Genomic DNA, 19,993 nt, shown 5'->3' with positions numbered 1-19,993 from the left:
GGGTGAATGCACCATATTAAAGCTATTTTATGGGGAGACTAGTAATTACATGAAAAAAGACAATAACACCTGAACGGAGTTCTTAGCTCAAATACTGCACCTTGCAGAAGCACTGAATTCTGAAAAACATGGCAACCTCCCATTTTCAAGAACTTTCCCACTAACACACAAAAGTCATGCTTAGCTCTTGGTATTTCCATTGCTTCAAGATCCCAGATGTAAAAAAGAATGACAGTGATTGTCACAGAAAATCTCAGCTGGGCTGTATTTCACTGCTTACCTTTGCTATAAAGAGCTCTGTGAACCTTTGAGGGTTTCTCCACATTAGAAGAAGCTGAAAATCCAGGAGGCAAACGGACATGAACCAATGTTAACATTGAGGGACGAGCTGTTGGATGCTTAAATTGTGAAGTACTAAAATACAGTCGGACACCTAAACAAAAGAAAAAAGATTGCCAATTCCATGTAATATGAAGTAATTGAGATTATTAGTAGGAGCATCAGCACTTTGGACAGAAAGCTGGTTTCAGACTTGTAATAAATTCTGTACATACACTACCACACTTCCTGCTAGAAAGCCAGGCAGATTAAAATGGTTTTAACCTAGCTCTGCCACTCATTTCCTAAAGAACTTCTGTCACGCCACTTTCTTCTGGTTTTCTTATCAATAAAATATGGATCATAATTTGTGTGACCAGATTATATTCAAATCAAATGTTAAAAGTTTGAATATATAAAATAATGTATCAGCATGAAGTAACATTTTCAAAACTTTCATTCTATGAAAAGGAAAACTTTTGTCAATTTTGCTAAATGATGCAGATGCCATTTATCAGTTTAAAAAAAGGGTTAACTGATACTGCTTTCTTACCTGCATGTGTGATTGCTAGCAGCTGACAGTCTATGGACTCTGAATTCTCAATCACTGCTATTTGAACAATAGGCTTAAATACAGAACGATCTATTGTTCTAAAAAGCAAACAAACAAACAACAGTTTTTCAAAGAAAAAAATGTATTTTTACATAATTGACACTGTATGACAATCCAAAGAAACTAGCAAACAACATTCTTACAAATATAGTGAAACTAACGGCCTTAAAGGAATCCTCTAATTACAGTTGTCATATACCTGGCAATGTTCCCAGCAGCAGAAACTACAGCATTTTGTGAAAGAGAAGTAACCCTAGTCATTCCTTGACCGTCTTGTCCCAAATCGTAAACCTGCAATTAAGTAACAGTGCTCAGTGTTTTGCAATTTAATTCATGTACCCTGACCTACCATGCAGCAACTCAAGCTCTCTCTAATTTTTTTTGCATTCTCATGTTTCCATACAGTCAAAGGGAAGATCAAAATGCTACTCTTTACAAAAAAGTATTTTAGGTTCTGGGCATACACTTTGCTAGACAAAGATAAACTGGAGTATTATCTTGACAGACCTACAGAGAATTACCAGGTACTGAGGAAAACAGTAAAATCAAATACATGTTAGTAACACAGCAAACGATCATTAAAGTCACATACTTGCAGAACTCCTTTTTCTGAGCGCGTGTATAAGATATTTCGAGAGTTGTCAATGGCAATTTGAACTACAGGATCTGAGAGGGACAAAAGAAGAAAAGGGAGAAGAAGAAAATCAACACTGGTTTGGTGAAAAAAAGTTTAAGGCAGAACATCTTTAAAATAATCCAATATACGTTAACAAACATTGCAGTTTGACTGAATCACTTCTTAGAAGAATCTCCAAGACTCCTACCAGAAAGTGATTTAAAACAGCAAACAATTTCAAACAATTCATAATAAACTTAAAGATTAGCATTATTTAATCCATCCCTGAACAAAAAAATCGTGTAATCATTTCAAGTTAAATTTTCACTAAACAGTGAAATAAGATAAAATTATTTGTTTAAAATTTGTTTACTGTTTGCAATGATCCCATTATGAACATACTCATTTTGTACTACAGAATAGAAATTTTTAGTCACAAATATCAAAGTTTCCAGGCTTTGCTATCGATATCCTAACCTGGGCATACAAACAAGTGACCTGATTTTCAGAATCACCAACCACCACAACTTCCACTGACTGTAACTAAATGCACACAATGAGGAAAGTAATCAGTCTTACTTCTTAGCATTATAATTTAAAAGTTTACATTAAATTATTGGGAAAATCTAACATGAATACTTACCATCCTCTGAGAATGTGAACTGTAGTAATGAAGGAATAAGGAAAGAGAGCGTGCCCTTTGAATGATTGATTTTCCTACATCGCTGGCTAAACCAGCCTGCCTCAGCCTACAATTTAAAACAGATGCAGTGTTAAAAGAAAAAAAGAAAAAAAAAAAAAAAAAGAACCAGTAGTTCTATTAAAAAAATTGGTTGTTACCAGGAAAGGTAAGAAAACAAGCAAAAATCTAATTACATACCATTGATTTCAGGGAAGAAGAATATATTTCTCATTTTAAACTTGTAGCTGATTATTAAAAGCAAAATTTTACACAAAAAAGGAATGGAAGATATCAAATAAAACTGCCGAAGGAGATAATCCTGTATTTTATAAAAACAACTGCAATTCCTATGGGAATCTCTATGGAAATCCTCCCAGGGTAAGATTTGCAAATTAACTAAACTGCTTGCAATTAAACTAAAGCCAAAGCAAATCTAACAAAAACAATTGCTTATATTAGATTTATGAATGATTTTTAATATCTTCTCAATAAAAATGTAGTTTCCACTTATTTTTTCACCAATTGTCTATATTCAATTACATGTGATTTGAATAAATCTGCCCATAATCTTTGTCTCATAAGCTCCTACATAATGCTAAGGTATGATACAGTTTGTCTTGGCCTTGTTTAGTATTATCAATTCCACCATCATTTTTGGCAAAAGGATCCACACATGAACATTAATTAGAGTAACTCAAATTTTTATACTTAAAATAAGTTCCATTATCTCTTTGAAAACACCATACAGAACCTCTCCTTATGGAGATCAATTTGGAACAACAATGTGGATTTTCAGCTCTTGCTGCACTGACATACATGAACTTAACACTGAGCTTCAGACTAAGATTTTCAAAGCTACAATGTGAATGCAGACACGATAAACTTCAGTTTAAAAAGCTTTGGATATTCAAGTTAGTGAAGTGCCTCTGAAAATTTTAGCTTGTACTCTTCTGGCCTTTATATATATATTTTTTAAATGGTCTGATGTGCTTTCTTAAATCTAAGATTAAAACTAGTTATGGGCATGGGTATCCTCTCTTGGGACCTAGCACAACAGGTCACATCTAAGTGAAGCCCTTGTATGCTGACAATGAAAACTTAGAGGAAAAAAAAAAAAGGGTGTGTGTGTGTGTGTAAAAACATTAAAGATAAAGCTTAATTTAACTCTCCCTGAAGGAAGAAGAGTCAGCTCAAATCTTCAAACTGATTCAATGAGCTAAAATTAAATACTGATAGCACAACGAACCTTTTCTAATCAGCTACTAGGTTTACCTGCTTCCAGTGACCGGAACAGTTAATGCAGTGGCAAAGCAATTTAGAAGACTGAGATATGACAACTGGAAGCCAGCAGTACTCCTAATAACTGCCACACTTCATGATTTATTTATTTTTAAGTTTACCAAAGCTGCACTGCTATTTCTCAGATCAGCTATTTATAGGCCTCTTGGAAGAAAATATGTCTGTGATGAGAACTCAGAACTTTGTGTAAACAAGTCACGCAACAGAATTATGAGAGAAAGGAGATGGCAAGATTGACATGAAATTTAGAACTCTTAGTGCTTTCATCCCACAATCATGAAAAATGCCTGTGCATAAAACCTATAATCACCTGGTAAGCTACTTCGTATAAACAGCCATCCTTTCCAGCCAAAAAGATACGCCCGTTATCAGCGGATGCTATTGCCAGCATGCAAATATTATCTGTAGGGAGTGAATAGAGAGGGTCCGGTAGCAGCTGCATTCCACCAGACATACTGTCATTGAGGGCTCCAGAACCTTAAGTGAATGAAGAAAAAATTTAGTTAGTTTTTAAACTTGTTCTTATAAATATTACAGCTATTTTAGAAAATGTTACAGCAGATTTCAGAATTACTAAATACATTTTGTAATAGCTTTCCTTCAAAGTGAACTGCAGAATAATTAATCTTCTGTTTTTAAAAATCACAGTAAATTCTGTAAGTTTCCAAGAAAGGAAGCAAAATCTGTTTTTCCATATATTTTCTAACAGCTGTTGCCTCCTCTAAATACCAACAAACCTAAAATATAAGATTTCTACATTTCTCTTTCACAGCAAGACACTATAAAAAGAGAGCGAAAGAGTGTAAGTCTCTCACTTTCTCTAAAGTCTATATTTTCTCTACTATATACCTACACACACACACTATATACATATACATTATATACAACCCCCCCTATATATTACATATATATTTTCTCTACTATATATGAGGTTGAAAAAAATTGGTATCAGATTCTCAGTTTCTGTGGTTGGAATACAAATGCCGAACAGTTTAATGAACTCCATTCAGTATTTGCTACTAAGATTCACATCCATCTCTTCCTCCCCTCTCTAATATACTACTTAATTAGCAGGGCTATCTGTTTCAAAAGTTTGTTTTATGTTAAACAGAGGAATGATACAGTTTAATGCTCCTTTGAGAGTCCCATGATCAGTAGTTGTGTATCCCATAAAAAGGGAATTCCTTCACCCTGGCTGTAAAAAGATCTATAATTTAGCGAAGGACCAAGCACATGGTCTTGTTTTTTTAAGGTTACTAACAAATGTTTACTTGTTAATGCACTATAAAGAATAGCTACCTAATAGCTTTAACTTACTTAAAAGGAGAAAAGAAAAAAAAAAGAGAATTACCTGCTTGTAAGTTAGCACAACTGAGCCCTAAAATCACAATATCCACTGCGGTAGCCAGAACAAGTAAGTGTCGTACATGAGGCTGGAAAATGCCTAAAGGAAAGGGAAGAAAAAAAAATCTTGTTTGCAGTCAACCTCTCAGACTCGCAATGAATGTATCCACTGTATTCACTGGATAGAAATATCTGCTGTTTAGAGGGAATAGTCGTATTTAAGACCAAATAACCTATGAAACTCAAAAGTTAGAAAATAACCAGCAATTCAGCTTCCAATTTATGAAATACAGGATCTTAAAAATAATGTTTTCCTTAAAAATGTCCTTCTTTTACATTCAACCCTATTGCCAATTCAACTTTGACTTCAATGTTATGCAAGCAGTAGCTACCAAAAGAATTGGGAGGGCTAGAAATCAAGATCTCATAAAAGATCCCTTGAGTGTGTAAATTTGTAAACAGTAGAAATGTTAGAATATAATTTTTTTTAAAAAAAAAAAAGCTAGTCAGTGTAAATGATTGTTAAATTATACATTACTTTTGGATTTTAATGATTTCATAATGGTTCTACAAACAAAACATAACCATACATAAATATATACACATTTTTACATATATATATATACACAAACACATATGAAGAAGGTTCAGTAACTGCATAATTCTAGTCACTGTCATAATATTTCTTACCTCCTTTCGGCTTCACAAGACCCACCGCAAGAATAGTTTCACTGAGGCCATCGAAATAAGCAAGATCTCCCCTGCCGACATACAAGAAAAAGCCTCATAAAACCTCAAGAATTACATAATAACAAAGTCAGATCCTGTATATCTAAAAATTATTAATACCTTACATTTTAAACTGTTTACACTTTTCGCCTAGAGTGAAAGCAAGTCCAGCAGAATGGAATGACAGAAATTTCACAGTAAAACTATGCAGGCAACCATTTGAGCTCTTGGGAACCTCCAACAGCTAAGCTTTAAACCTGAAATCCAATTATATTTTATATTTTTGTTTGGTGTTAATTCATATAGTCCAGTCTGAATTACATAATGCAGCATAGGTAATGCTAACCATCATGCTAACATCAAGAATGAGGAATTTATATAGTATTTGTTTCATTGAAAATACCTAAGGTAAATTTAATTGAATAATTTTATTTATCATAAAAGATAAAAACCACAAACTTTTCTCCCAGTACCATATCTTTAAGAGCGTGAAGTGTTGTATTATTTGGTGGAATGTATTTAACACACTGGGACACAATGTAAACATATGGAGAGGAGCTGTGTGAGGCACAGTCTTAACTTTAAACTAAGAAATACAAGAATTATGTATAAAGCAATTCCTACTAAATTCTTACCATACAAGCAAGTTAGAAATACAAAACTGTAAATCTTAAACATATCATTGTCATTGGAAAAGACTATGAAATTATTTTCATTTATGCTTCCTTAAAATAAGTTAGATACAACAGCCTCAACTATGATACTTTTAAAGCAATTACACAATATAGCCACAGTACCAAGGCCATATTATTTAGCACTGTGGAAATGACTGACCACTTCATAGCATGAGTGTGCTCTATATTATATTATTATATATTATTATATAATATATGTTATATATTGTGTTATTATATATTACTACATATTATGTATTTTTATTCAGTGTCATTTATAGCATTAAAACTACTTAGCTGAGTTAGGCAATTAGGATAAAATTTTTCTACCTTTTTGAGTATAATCAAAGCCTTGGTAGAAATACACTAATAACTTCAGGACATTGAATTAGTCTATGCATTTTCCTTTCTTCCATCTCTAGATGATTTGGCAGCAGTATAACTAACTCTTAAAAGTCCTTAAATACTTATTAGTCAAGAATTTTAGTACAACCTAAAAGATATCAAGATACCTTATACTGAAAAGCACACCTCTGTGCTACAGGTAAATAATCTCACCACTGCAATCACTTAGTTTAGATACAATATGAACTATATACATAAATATATCATGTACATACCCATCTTCATAGTTCCACATGAAAATGTCACTGTCAATGGTTAGCCAAGCTCTGCTGATTTCTGGAAATACTCCCATCATACAATTGCACTGCATATCTGAAGCACTGCAGATGTAAGGACTAAATGCATGTAGGCTAGCAAATGCAAAATCTCTTTTTGAATATTTCACTATTTTAATATTATTTTTAAGACAGTAGTTCACAAACTGTGTACAATATGCACTCAAAGCTCCTCACATAGGAACCAATTCCACAAGCAACTCTATACAAATGGATCTTATTACCACTTGGAGCCTTCATAATAGGAATGCAAGCAAAATCAAGGTTCATCCATGGAGGAACGATGGAAAAACAATTATGATAGAACAAAAGTTCACTTCGAATACTGTTACATACACAACCTAACACATGATTTTTCACCAGGATACGTCCAAACTGCTCCACTAGCTCAGGGGGAAGTGGGACTCTGCGGACTGGGCTGATCTCTGGAAGATTAGGTATTGACAGCAAACCTGGTCCTTGCAAAGGATAATCCATATCTGACATACCAGAAACTGTAGGACTACCTGTAAATAACAACAACAACAAAATTAGACTTCTTATAAAGAAATAAAAATTTACAAAAAAAGATACTTTTTACCTTTATCCGATTTTTTCCTAATCTGTGAAATCTAAATTAGACAAATGCCTATTTCTCATTTTAATTTACATGAATACTCCCGCCCTTAAGACGACTCAAAAACATGGTTTTGATACTGCAAAGCCTTTAAGCATGTAAATACTGCTACTCACAAAATATGCGCGAATAAAGGCATCTGTAGGATCAGGACCATAAACAGTTAATCTAACTCTCAAACCAGACAGGAGCAAATAGACTTGCAAACAGACAAATAAACACTTACACAAAAAAAGCAATAAAATGCTTTTAAAAAGCATGGGAGTTCACAATCTAAAATAACTGTATTGGTGACAGGTTATACAGTAAAGAAAACGGACCAAGAGGCTGTCAGATTTGACACTATCTTACACATTAGCCTTACAAACAGCTATTCAAACTACATTTGACAAAACACAAAGTGAAAGAAGTCCTTTCTGTTTTCTTCGTACTTCAAAGTTTCCCTGCGTTTTCTCTTGATAAAAAGAAAAATTGAGGCTGTGTATGAGAATACACTTCTGGAGAGACACTTACTGGGCACTAATGACTACCTTAAAAGTTACTCTCTAAAATGCTTTCCAAGTATTAAATTTTTATTTTTTTTACACTCAGGATCCCTCATTAACTTCTGGCAAATCAATGTTGTACTGCAGCAATTATTTTTTAAATGTATTTTAAATTTCTCCTAATTTCAAAAAAAGAACACCAAAAAAAAAAAAAAAGACCAAAACACCCCAACCCCCAAATCTGAGTTTTCTCATTCATGAGCAACAGCAAGATTTAGTCCTCCAGTTCTGCTTTACTGGACTTCACATCGAACTTTCTTCTCTCCTGGGAAGACTTCAGGATTATGCTTTATAAGAACGCTTAAAAAATAGGTGCTTTTGATAATTGCAGGGCATGATCTAATCTTGCTGGCCAACTTACAAATTCTTATAATAACTCATCTAGCCCCTGGCCCACTCTCTGCCACCTTTTTGCCAAGGCTAGCCTTTCCTTTATTGTATATGGCATTAATCTGCCACATGAACCAACCATGAGCATGTATCTCCATCTAGAAAATGCTCAGCTGTATTCCCGGTTTCAAGTTAGTGTACCCATGTTCCCCCCCCCCCCCCCATCACACATGATACAGGTCCATAACGCTGCTAGGATAGGTACACTTTGGCCACGCACATTATATCCTACCATAACAGAAAACAGATACTGTTAATATTTGATTGTATCCTGCCACCTGCCAAATACACACTGATTAGGTCACCTACAGCCCTGGAGTGAGTCTTTATGGCCTGTTTGGCCAGATGGTTGGCACCAATGAAGTAGGAAATGATGCCTCGATGTTTCAAACAGGATAAAACAAATGTCTGAGGAGAGCTATACTATATACTATATATCATAACTACATGCGACATACCGCTCTAGACAAACAAAAGGCACTCAAAGAAGTTTAAGCGAGATTTTCAGGCAACCTGTAAGGTTCAGGGGCAGTGCTGTGCACCTAGTGACACTAAGAGCATCCTGCAAGAGACTTTTCAATAAACGAGATGGAAAACGAGTGCCGTTTTCACTGTCTTTCCAAGAGAGATGGGGCTAAACTGCTACCCCTAAGCCCCTTCTTCTTGCAACCGTTGCCGCTACCATGGAGAAATCCCACGTTGCAACCTCTGCTGAAGTGCCAAAGCATCCCCTGCCGCCGCGCCAGACCCCGCCGGGGAACCACCAAACCGGGCCTCGTCGGGCTCAGCCCTGGAGCCGCCCTTAAGGGGACAGGGCCGGCGGCTGCTGCCCCCGGGGCCTCGCCGGGGCGGGGAGCAGTGCCTGGCCGCCCGGCCGCTGAGGGCCTCGCGCATGGCCGGCCAGGCAGCGTCGGCCTCGCTGCGGGCCTGGCCCGCAGGAGACCGCGGGAGGGCCGGGGCGGAGGCCCCACGGCAGGCGGCTACCGAGGGCTCCTCACCGGGCGCCGGCACCGCCAGCAGCTCGGACAGGTCCGGGTAGCAGCGATCATCCTGGATCTGCCGGTCGATGATGCGGCCCGCGATCTCCAGCGCCTCCTGCGCGGTGGGCGCCGCGGGGCTTATGGCGGCGGGCATGGCGGCGCCGGGGCTGGAGGCGGGGGAGCGGCGCCGCCTCAGCGCACGGCGAGAAGGCGCGAGCTCGCTACCGGCTGCTGCGCGCCCCGCCAAATCCCGGCAGGCACTGCGCGCGCGACGCACTTCCGCCTGGCACATGCCACTTCCGGCGGGGGGTTGGAAGCTGCGCAAGGGTTCAGGGCCCGCCGGGAAAGGGGGCGGGAGGCCAGCAGGAAGGGGTCCCTGTTCTCACACGCGCCTGGCGGCGGAAGGCTGCCTGGGTGGTCACCGCGGTTCGCGGAGCCCCGTGCTGACAAGCGGCGTAGAGGCGCTGCCCGTGTGCGTCGCCGGTGTCCAAACGCGCACACACGTTTTACTGGTAATAATGCAAGACCGAAATGCTGAGGACCCCCCGCCACGGCCGCCCCGAGCGGCCTTCGCGCTGCGCTGAGCCGGCCCGGCCGCTGCTCGCCTGGGGCTTAGGTCGGTGCCGTGAAGGGATGGCAGCGCAGGCCATGCCCGCCCCGGACTGGGCCTCTGCTAGGAGCAGTGTGTCTGTGCTGGGCGGCGCAGGCATCCCCCGACGGTCACCGGAGCTCGGGGCTGGGGGAAGCTTGGGTTTAACGGGAATGGATCTGGTTTGCAAATCGCCCGGAATGCCCCGACGGCGGTAATCCTCCCTCCCTCCCGGGGTGGAGGCAGCTCCCCTTCTGAAAGTCTCAGTGCCGGGCGCCTGGCGGGAGACAAGGAAACCGCATCTCCGCTGCCCCAGCAGGAGCGCCGGGAGGTGACGCCGCGCCGCGGGCCGCCGCGAGCCGCCGCCGGGCCGGGAGGGCGGTGCCGGGGCCGCGCCGGCCCCTCCCGCTGCGCCGGGGCCGCTTCCTGCCGACGCCGCGGCCTGTTGTGGTTCCGGGGCGGCCGCAGCATGGAGGTGCCGGCAGCGGCGGGCGGTGAGCGCCGGGGCCGGGGCCGGGGCCGGGGCTGGGGCTGGGGCTGCCGACCCTACTGCCGCCCCCGGCGCTGACTCCGCGTGCTGTTTGTTCCCTTGCAGGCGCTGCGACGCTGGCGGGGCCCGACCCGGAGCTGGCGGCCACCATGGGCTTCTCGGGTTTCGGTGCGTAGCGAGCGGCGGCCGGTCCCGTTCCTCCCTCCCCCCCTTTTTCCCCTGGCGGCCGTTGGCGGCGCGGGAGGGTCACCCCCGCCTGGAGCGCCTGCTAGCGAGGTGGGTCACTGTCAGAGTCTCCTTTTTTCCGCCCGTTTTTAGGGAAGAAAGCTCGGACTTTTGACCTCGAAGCCATGTTTGAACAAACGAGAAGAACTGCTGTGGAAAGGAGCAGGAAAATTTTGGGTAAGTAGCGTGGCCGTTGTCAGCTAATGTTTTTTAAAATGTACTTTCTTATTCTGTGTTGGGGTGAGGTTCTAAGTGCTTTATATTGCCTTTTCGTGGGAAAAACGTAGGTTTGCTCTGGGAAGACAATCCGAAGCAGTTTTGGGCTTGGTAAATAGGCAAATTATTAACTTACTTATGTTACTGGAGTATGTAGGAGACAGGAATGTGCAAGGTTGTGCTTGTGAGGCATAGCCAACAGACAAAGAAGGAAAGGTGGGGCTGGAATACAAGCTTCTTTCCTTTGTTATTTTAGTTAGTTGTATATTTATTGTGGAAAAGGAACAGATATAGGTAGCTTTAATTTAGAGTGCACAGAATAAAAAAGAAAAAACAAGGGAATGTCTTTTGTGTTTTACAACATAGAGCAGATTTTGTGGTTGCCCCCAAATCAGTTCACCCCCAGCTGTGCTGGAGGTGGGTAAGTTTTCAAGGTGGCGGTTTGGGAGGGGAAGATAGTGATAATGGTATATTTTGCTTCTGATATCCACCCAAACACCGTTCTAGGGAGGATCTTTGGGACACAAAGCTGCATATGTTCTAGAATTCCCGTTGCCAACCCTGATGTCCCCAGTTTCTCCCTGCATTTGTACAGCGTATATGGAATATGTTTTTTGGTTTTTTTTTTCCTATGTGATGCTATCGTTGTTGAGTAGCTTCTGTCCCACTGGATTAGGCTTAATTAAGTCTCTAAAATGTTGCAATTTGTGAAGATAGTAGACTTTGAAGCCCCTTCTCGTGGAGGCAGCAATTCTTCATGAAAAAATAAGATTATCTCAATGTTAATTGAGATATTTAATTGTTGTTAATTGTTGTTTTAGTTGTATGCAGAACCATATGAGCAGACCACTGTGGAGGCTTGTTGATCTTACGGACTTCATGGCACTGTGAAATTCATGTATATAGGGAATCCCAAAAATATGATTTGCATGCTTTCCTCCTACTGGCTAAATCTAAACACAGCAAGAATTCTTCCATGTTTGGAACCTTTTCATGTTTGATACTGGTCCAGCTTGTGCTATCCTTATCCCTTTTGAGACATCAGCTGATTACATTATGTTTTTTTAGTTTGACATGGAAATCCTGTAAACAGTTGGATTGTTAACCAGTCAAATTGTTAGATTGATGATTGATTGACTGTTTTATCAATAAACAAAGAAGAATTTCTAGAATCTTCGCTGTAATGGAAACACAAAATATTGTTGATTGTGAGGTCAGTTATTTTTCCAAAAATGACAAAACTTTGTATTTAATTCAGCTGTTTACCTTAAAGACGAATTTTGCCATTTATAATGTAGTACTTGAAAAGGTGTAGAAACGCTTTATAGTTTGGACTTCCTTTTTTTATAAAATGAACATTCTATTTCCAGATTCTCTAAAATACTCTCCTGACTTTAACTGTTTGGAAGACATTTGATAACATTTGGAAACATCTGCTCCATCTTGTCTGCTACCCAAGAAGAATTGAGATCAATATGTGTTTGCTAGTTCTGTGTCATGCATGTGTTTGTGCCTCTTTTCAGAGGAAAATGCTTTTGAGTTGTACTGCAAGGCAGAGTTTTCAGCTGATAGTTTAAGAGAGAGAGGACTGTTTACTAACTACGTGAGAGAGGAAATGAGAAAGTATGTTTCTTGTATAGGGAGAAGATGAGAAAGTGTAATTTTTCTCTGCTTAACAGAAGTCATTTGAATGTTTTAAGAAATAGAGTAGCTGTATCTGTTCCCCTGCACCAATCTCACCATCCTATGTAAGCTTTTTATTGATACTTTTAAATGGGAGATTCTGTTTTTGTTGGTTGCACTGTTCAATTTGGATTAATTTCAGTAAGTGAAATCGGAATAAATACAGAGAGTTGTGGCAATTTATTTTCCACATATTATATATTCAGAATTAATTTATTTACACTTAGGTATAATTTTGTACTAATTTAGTTCTCTGTGCTATGCAAATTTCAAGAACTATATGAAGTAGTCATACTATTTACTATCATGCTATATAATGTTGAACATATTTCAATATCAGCATCATGGTATGATAAACTTTTGTTTGGTAGTCTATACAAACTAATGACTGAAAGGTGCTTGCATTTTCCCTGACACTTACTGTTTTTCTAAGTGATTGTTACGTTCGTAGTGGAAATCTGATAATGTTTTACTTGATTTTACCTTTTCAAAGATTTCATATAGGTCTGAAAATGAAGAAAATTGTTTTACTGTGCTCAGCAAACCTCAGATTTTATTATTTTCCAGAAGTCTTGATTATTTGTCATTTACTTGCTCTCTCCATATTCAGAGGCTCGTGAAAGAGAGAAGGAAGATGAGGCTGAAAAAGAATTTAGATGTCTGCACCCTGATTCACCAGCTTCAGCCTCAAGTGCAGTAGGAGCTGAGTCCACATTAACCCCAAGGTACTTAGATATGGTGGAAGATCATGCCATTTAACAGCTTCCTTGTCTGAAGGGCTTGCTTTTTTTCTGCTTTTTTTGAAGAGCATGAGCATCATTTAACTTGTGTGAAGGTGTCTATGTTTTCTGAAGTCTTTCAGTGGAAATACTGATTCCTGAAAGATGTGTCAGTATTTACAAATGTTAAAATTGTATATGGTCAGTAGTTAGTTTTGCCTTGTAGTGTTTCAGTCTGAGAACAAAAATCTGTTTCAAAATTTCTTTTTTGACTATTGGTCAAATAAACTGTGGACTTTCACTTAAGTGACTGCCTGCACAATGTACTATACTATAGATCCTGTGTTATATCCTATGCATAAAGGAAACGTATTCTATGCTCCCTTTCACCTTTGGTGTTCTGAGATACCTTTCTAGTGAAATAATGGAAGATGACAAGAATTTAAATGTAATATGATTGTGTACTGCATTTGGGGATATCAGTTTAAGAAATCGATTGAAACAAATGGTAAAGTGGAAAGTAATCGGGTGATCCAGACCCTTCCCCAAACCTACTTATTTAGATAAAGGACTTGAGAGAATAGAACTCTGGATGCTTTGTATAACTCCTTTTGAGTATTCTGAGTTAAGCAGGCTCTGGTAACTCGCCAGAGTTCTGCTGATATTAAGGTTGTGTTGTTTTGTTTTGTTTTTACTGAGGATTGAGAAGTGAGGCCATGATGTGAAGAGCTGGTGGAACTGGAAGCTGAACAGATGTCAGCTTACAGTTTTGTGTCTCCTTGTAAGCTGTGGTGTGTAGTTTAGAACTTAGTGCTGAAAACAGCAGGAAGCTAGTGAGAGGGAGACATGCCATTGTGATTCAGCCCTATTTCAAAAGGACAATCCCAAAACTGAGATTTGAAGTATGTAATGTAGGACTTGATAGAGTATAGAAGTTTTACTAACAGCACCTCTTTATGTGATGTAGATGTTAATAGTTACAAGCTGATACAAAATAATCAGCTTGGTCTGCTGTCCAAAAAAGGCAACATTTTCCTGAACATTTTTTATTTACTTATTTTTTAAATACAGTTACATTAAATTATCCTACTAGCCCCCATAGTGATTTTTATAATTGTTAGAAAGGACTTGGTCATTTGAGAAAGACACGAAGAACAGCTATTGATTCTTGTTACTTTTGAACTCAGTTGCTACAGAGAGATTTTAATGGTTGCAGTACTTACACATTTAAGTACAGTAATAATTATGCTTCGTGAAATGAGAACACCTACTAGTGTCTAAAAAGAAAAAGTCAAAGAAAATAGCGTGTGCGATGTGAGAAGAGTGAACATGTTGGGGGATATGCCCACAAACTTGCACAGCTCTCGAAATGTTTTTCGATATTTTCACTCTGTGTGCCATCTAGACTCTAATGTAGCTTTCTTTTTTCTTCCTATGATATTCGTCTTATTGAGGAGGTAATCAGGGAAAGCAGAAAACTTAATTCCTTCTACCTCTCTGAATCCTCGGGGAAGGGCTGCCAGGTTGGTTCTTCTCTTCAGCTTCGGATTCAGGGAGGCCATAAGGCTGAAAGCTGAAGGGAACACCGCTAAACGTCTTTGTTCTTTTTGTCCTTCTTTTGTCAGCACCATTGCTGGCCACTGTCAGAAGGACGCCACTCAGCTAGATGGGCTGTTGGTATAGTTCCATTTGGATGTTCTTATGTTTGTCTTTCTTTCCAGTCGGCACAGAGGATACCAATAGCTGTAGCTGGGGTAATTGGCAGTTTCTGTCAAAGCTTGGAGCTTGGTGAAAAGCATCACTGGAATTCTGGCCTTTTCATATGCTGAATGATTACACTGCTGAATTGATTTATTTATCCTCCCTAGCAAATGAGGGAAAGATAAGGATATGCAATTAGGAAGGAAGCTACGTGTTGTTCTTGAGCGTCTATGGAAAGATCTGAAAATGTGGGAATCCAGGATTGGAAGGGCATCCTTGAATCGTTGTGTAGTGTACACTGTTCTCACTGGCAGTGGTGTTATATGCTTGGTTCCATTCCAAAACTAGTTAAGTTGTGTGCTTTTTGGGGAGATTTGTGGTTTGCTGGTCTGGGAATGCATATCAACTCTAAGACAGCTCTTTTGCACATACTGTAGTAAAATTGTTAACTTTACTATAGCTAAGTTGAAGAGCTCTAATGGACCCAAATCCTCGTCAGGTGTTGGAAAAGCTTCCTTTTGATAGAAGACTATTGGTTGCCCTATTGTTATAAAGTAAGAGGAGCTTATTTTATTTGAGTGAGATTTATTAGACAGGCATATCCTGACCTAGGTCTTTAAATGTCTCTCATCGCTATGCAAAACAAAGTTTGTATGTAGAGGTAATATCTTTTATTAGGCTAGTAAATATAGCTGGAAAAACTAGACAAGCTTTGAGGTATGCAAGCTCTTCTTGTCACTGTAACATCTGAGGACCTAATTCATATTGTTTTTAGTTTGTTTTGATTTCTTCCTATAATAGAATTCTATTTACTTATCCAAGACAGATGTCTGCTGTATAACTTATTACCTTGGTGTACAGCTCTTTCAGGAGGTGCACATTCTCTGACACAATTACACAGTTCAGAATCTCTTTCTCTAATGCTTTATTATGTTCTTGGACTTGTATGTTTTTATTACTGTTTTAAGTGATAACCTAAACTTAAAAAAAATGTCCTTCTAGAGTCTTTTGTTTCTTTTCATTGTTAAACTGTCTTTTGTAGTCTGCCGACTTGTAAATCATACACATGCTCCTAAAATACAAGCTCACAAAGGACTCTTACAATGCAAGTCTATTATCTCACAGAATCTGAAAGGAAGAGATGTCCACTGCAAAGTATCACTGTAATGATATGCTGTAACCTAGGCTTACTGCAAGAAAAGGCTCTTGAACTCTCTTCAAAGTAATGTTTCAAAATTATTACAAGTTTTCTGCTTAGCAGTTTCAGACATTCTGCCTGCTGTTATAACACTGCCTACTTGTTAACTACCAGCAGAGGGAGCACATTTACTTTGAAAGATGTGTGGATTAAATGGTTCTGCTTGCTTTTCAGAAATTTCCTAATGCCAAAAATGTGTTCATGTTCTTGAAATAGCAATTTTTAAAATTTTTCCATGCAGAGACGCAGCCTCTAGTGAAAACGAAGATAGTTCAGATGAAGAGTTAACTGGTCCTTCTGTCCAATCCCAGACTTCAGCTCAAGGTCAAAACGAGGATACTGATGATGATGATGATGAAGAATTCATTGGGCCACCACTTCCACCTGGGTTCAAGGACAGTGATGACAATCATGATGACGATGATATACAGGAGGAAGATAACGTAAGTATTTTATTCCTCTTTAATGTTTAAACACTTTGAGTAGATCCTTATTTTTAACTGTGCTCTTTTTTTTTTATGATTGAATTTATTTGAAGTGTATGACTGTTGTTTGAAATGCAGATTTCGTATGATTTTTCTAATGACTAATTTCAAAATTTCAATTTCAAATGCAAAATGCTTTTTAAAATATCAGGATTTTTTTAAAAAAATATGCATGTGAATCTCTGATGATGATTTTTACTTGTATACTTTAACTTTGATCTTTTTCTTGTTTCCCCATTATACAGAACTAGGAGCAATGAAGTAAGGGGGTTTTTTTTAATCTGAAAATGTGCATCTCCAATAGATAATCTGAGTAATAGTTACTGTCTTGAAAGTGCTTATATATATATATATATAGATACTGAAGAAGATGCTTAGTTTTGATCAGTTTTGGATCTGAATAGTTTTCAATCTATTTCAAGATCTAGAGTTTGAAAGTGCACTCAATATGGTGAACCCAGATGCTTGTCATTTTAAAAAAATTGAATTTACACAAAGAAGAACAAATGAAAAAGGTGCCTATTAATAGCTGGTAACTTTGTCTATGTACTAGAAAGTGGAAAATCTCAACAAATGTATGCTTGTTCTGCACAGGTGTTCTTTCTTTGGGGCTTCATCAGAATGCCCTTCTAAATCACAGCTCTCCCAAGCTGTCCCCATTTCTCTTCCTAGAAAAAACAATCTTCTGCTCTGTTGTCAGCACTTCTGAAGATTGTAACTGCCTTATAGCGCTGAAATATTGAAGCCACACAGGGAGAAACAACCAGGCTTGAGAATCAAGTAACTTTAATCTTTGGGAGCGTAAAAGATTCTCCTAGATAGATGCTCAAAGGATTTCAGTGTATACTGCACTAAAATAAAACAGTGTAAACTTGAAATCATGTTATAACCTGGCAACTAAACCCAAATTTAAACTTCATATTTGCAAATATTTTCACTGAAGTATCACACAAAACTGTGCATCAGAAATGTCTTCTAGTTACTCATCCTGATCTCTTCTACACAGATTTTATTGTTAATTGCTTGTGTCTGTGTTACTTCCTTACCTACTCTGTTTTTATGTTCTTAAATACAAACTGAGATTTGAAAATACCAGTATTATAAGCAAAAATTGTCTTAAAAAAAGGGAAAAAAAGGAAATGACATTTCTGTGGAAGAAGACTGGGTAATTAATCTATCACATACTGGAATATATAGCCCTCTTGTCAGGGTCTTAAAAATTTAAACTGATTTCTGAACGGAGTATCTTTAGATTGCTCTTTCTAATAATTGAGGGCATTTTCCATATGTTGGAAAATCACAGGGAATTCTGTTTAAAACAGTCTTTTCAGAATAGCTGCGATAATAGTGGCTCTTCATATATACCTGATTTTTTCTTGTAATCCATGACAGAAATTACTAGAGTTTTCTTTCTCAAATGAGAATTAGTACAGATAGCTTATGGATTGATCATAATTATGTTGTAAGACTGGATTAAAATTTGGGAAAACTTTGCCTCTGGCTTCTTTGTCTGGTAGAGGTGTCACTTTCTGCAGTTAGCAAAAAGCGTCATATATTTACCCTGCATAATTCAATTCTGAAATAAAATAAATATACACACTTTCAATACAGTGTGGTGGCAGTGGTCTTGCCCACATTTACTGAACAGTCTTTTGGATAACACAGATGCTGTAGTCTTGCTCTGCTGTTACTTTTTGACTTATATTTTATGTGGAAAGGCACTATTGCATTTGTGGAACCTTTTTTTCCTCTGAAAGCTACATTGGTGTGTACTAGAGAAAAAACATGGAAGCATCTTCTAAATTCTGACTAAGCAGGTCACCACTGATCTTTGCCTTTGTCAGCAGTGTGATGAAGCAGGGTTATAAAAAACTCTGTTAACAATACTGTGATAGCCATCCATATAGCAGAATTGTTTGGCAACATTGAAGAAAATTTTACCACATTGGTTGAGTAAGCTGTAATGGAAATACACTAAATATTAAAGATCTGTTTTATTGCATCATCAATGGAAGGCTGTCATTCTTTGACATCTCTTTTGTAAGCAGAGTAATTTTATTGGGTTCACATGAATCAACAGTCCCATATATCACAGACTGGAACAGTAGTATATAATCAGGTCTTGAATCTCAGTAGTGAATGCTGCATGGATTCCTAGCTGTAATCGCGTTCAAACTACAGATTAGTGCCAAGCTGTAGCTGACTCTTTCATTTGTGTATGATTATGGAATAAATTAGGTCTTTTAGGAGAATGTAACTAAATATGGAGCAGTCATTTAGGCAGCATGGCAGTGTGAGAAAACAGTGTTATTTAATAATTGAGAAGTTACAGAAAGACACACAAAATCTCCTAAGTCATAAACCTGTGAATCTTTTTAAAGGTAGTAGGTAAGTTCCACAGAACAGGAGAAGACTTTCAATGGTAGGGGTAGCTTATGAAAGTGGGCTATCAGCAATGAAATAGAAAACATCTGTTCCTTTTTTATTCCTCTGTGTTAGAGTGTGCTGTGTACCTGTTTTCTGAAGATGGCTGCACCTTAGTAGGGCTTTGTGTTTTGATATCTCTAAAATGAGTTCTACTATAAATATCTTTTAAAAAAGCCTGGATTGTTAGTTTAACTTAATACCTCATGTGCCATTGAGATAGAATTTTTTTCAGAATTGCTTGTATAACTGTTAGATTTATGATTCTGAGCACTGAATACAATTTATTTTCATTTTCTATCTCTAAAGGGCAGTGGACACCTTGCTTTGTGTAACTCTTGCTTTAGTTCTGTAAATTTCTCAGAAATGCCAAAGGGAAAACAATGTGCAGAACCAGCTGATTTAATTCAACCTGTCTTTTTCAGTGTTTCTTACTAGTCACTTTGCTGCTTGACTGTTTTAATTTCTAGCAATGTTAAGGTATAGGTGCTCTGTATTGATTTATGTGTTTGAATAATGCTGCAACTGGCTTGAAAAAGTATAGTTAGTGGGAGCCAGAGTTAAAAGACCTATAATAAAAAGTTAATCAGACAGAAAGGTAACATGCAGACTGGTATGATTTAAGTTTGTCTGAAATTAAGACAATAGTTACAAAACAGTCTAGAATAGATTTGGTTGAGAATAAGCAGAGCGGCAGAAATATGAGACTTGTGGGTTTTCAGTCTAAACAGTTAATTTATAACTGGGAAGATTTTGTGTCAGCATGGATGCCAGAGG

General features: G+C 38.4%; 2 protein-coding genes across 4 annotated transcripts in view; one reads left to right on the top strand and one right to left on the bottom strand.

Moving 5' to 3' along the window:
- LOC112983585 (nuclear pore complex protein Nup155) overlaps positions 1 to 9,882 on the bottom strand; it is a 38,217-nt gene extending 28,335 nt beyond the window's left edge. For both annotated transcript variants that reach the window (XM_064502001.1, XM_064502002.1), the window contains exons 1-11: positions 9,505 to 9,882; positions 7,324 to 7,461; positions 6,896 to 6,992; positions 5,563 to 5,633; positions 4,880 to 4,972; positions 3,839 to 4,005; positions 2,191 to 2,296; positions 1,524 to 1,597; positions 1,131 to 1,222; positions 872 to 969; positions 281 to 433 (exon numbers count right to left, since the gene is read on the bottom strand). In XM_064502001.1, coding sequence (XP_064358071.1) covers positions 281 to 433; positions 872 to 969; positions 1,131 to 1,222; positions 1,524 to 1,597; positions 2,191 to 2,296; positions 3,839 to 4,005; positions 4,880 to 4,972; positions 5,563 to 5,633; positions 6,896 to 6,992; positions 7,324 to 7,461; positions 9,505 to 9,778 — 1,363 coding nt within the window. In that variant the 5' untranslated portion in view covers positions 9,779 to 9,882. The remainder of the gene's footprint in view (positions 1 to 280; positions 434 to 871; positions 970 to 1,130; positions 1,223 to 1,523; positions 1,598 to 2,190; positions 2,297 to 3,838; positions 4,006 to 4,879; positions 4,973 to 5,562; positions 5,634 to 6,895; positions 6,993 to 7,323; positions 7,462 to 9,504) is intronic.
- Positions 9,876 to 19,993, top strand: part of LOC112983584 (WD repeat-containing protein 70) — a 146,345-nt gene continuing 136,227 nt past the window's right edge. Inside the window, exons 1-5 of one of the 2 annotated variants that reach the window (XM_064502003.1) lie at positions 9,876 to 9,998; positions 10,671 to 10,733; positions 10,884 to 10,967; positions 13,300 to 13,414; positions 16,549 to 16,750. In XM_064502003.1, the coding sequence (XP_064358073.1) occupies positions 10,715 to 10,733; positions 10,884 to 10,967; positions 13,300 to 13,414; positions 16,549 to 16,750 (420 nt within the window). In that variant the 5' untranslated portion in view covers positions 9,876 to 9,998; positions 10,671 to 10,714. Of the gene's footprint in view, positions 9,999 to 10,186; positions 10,570 to 10,670; positions 10,734 to 10,883; positions 10,968 to 13,299; positions 13,415 to 16,548; positions 16,751 to 19,993 lie in introns of those variants that run through there. The other variant, XM_026100799.2, reaches the window with a different exon arrangement.

The sequence above is a fragment of the Dromaius novaehollandiae genome, chromosome Z, assembly GCF_036370855.1.
Source record: "Dromaius novaehollandiae isolate bDroNov1 chromosome Z, bDroNov1.hap1, whole genome shotgun sequence".
Taxonomy (NCBI): Eukaryota; Metazoa; Chordata; class Aves; order Casuariiformes; family Dromaiidae; genus Dromaius; species Dromaius novaehollandiae.
Note: the sequence above shows the minus strand (reverse complement) of the source record. Positions and strands in the feature narration are given on the sequence as shown.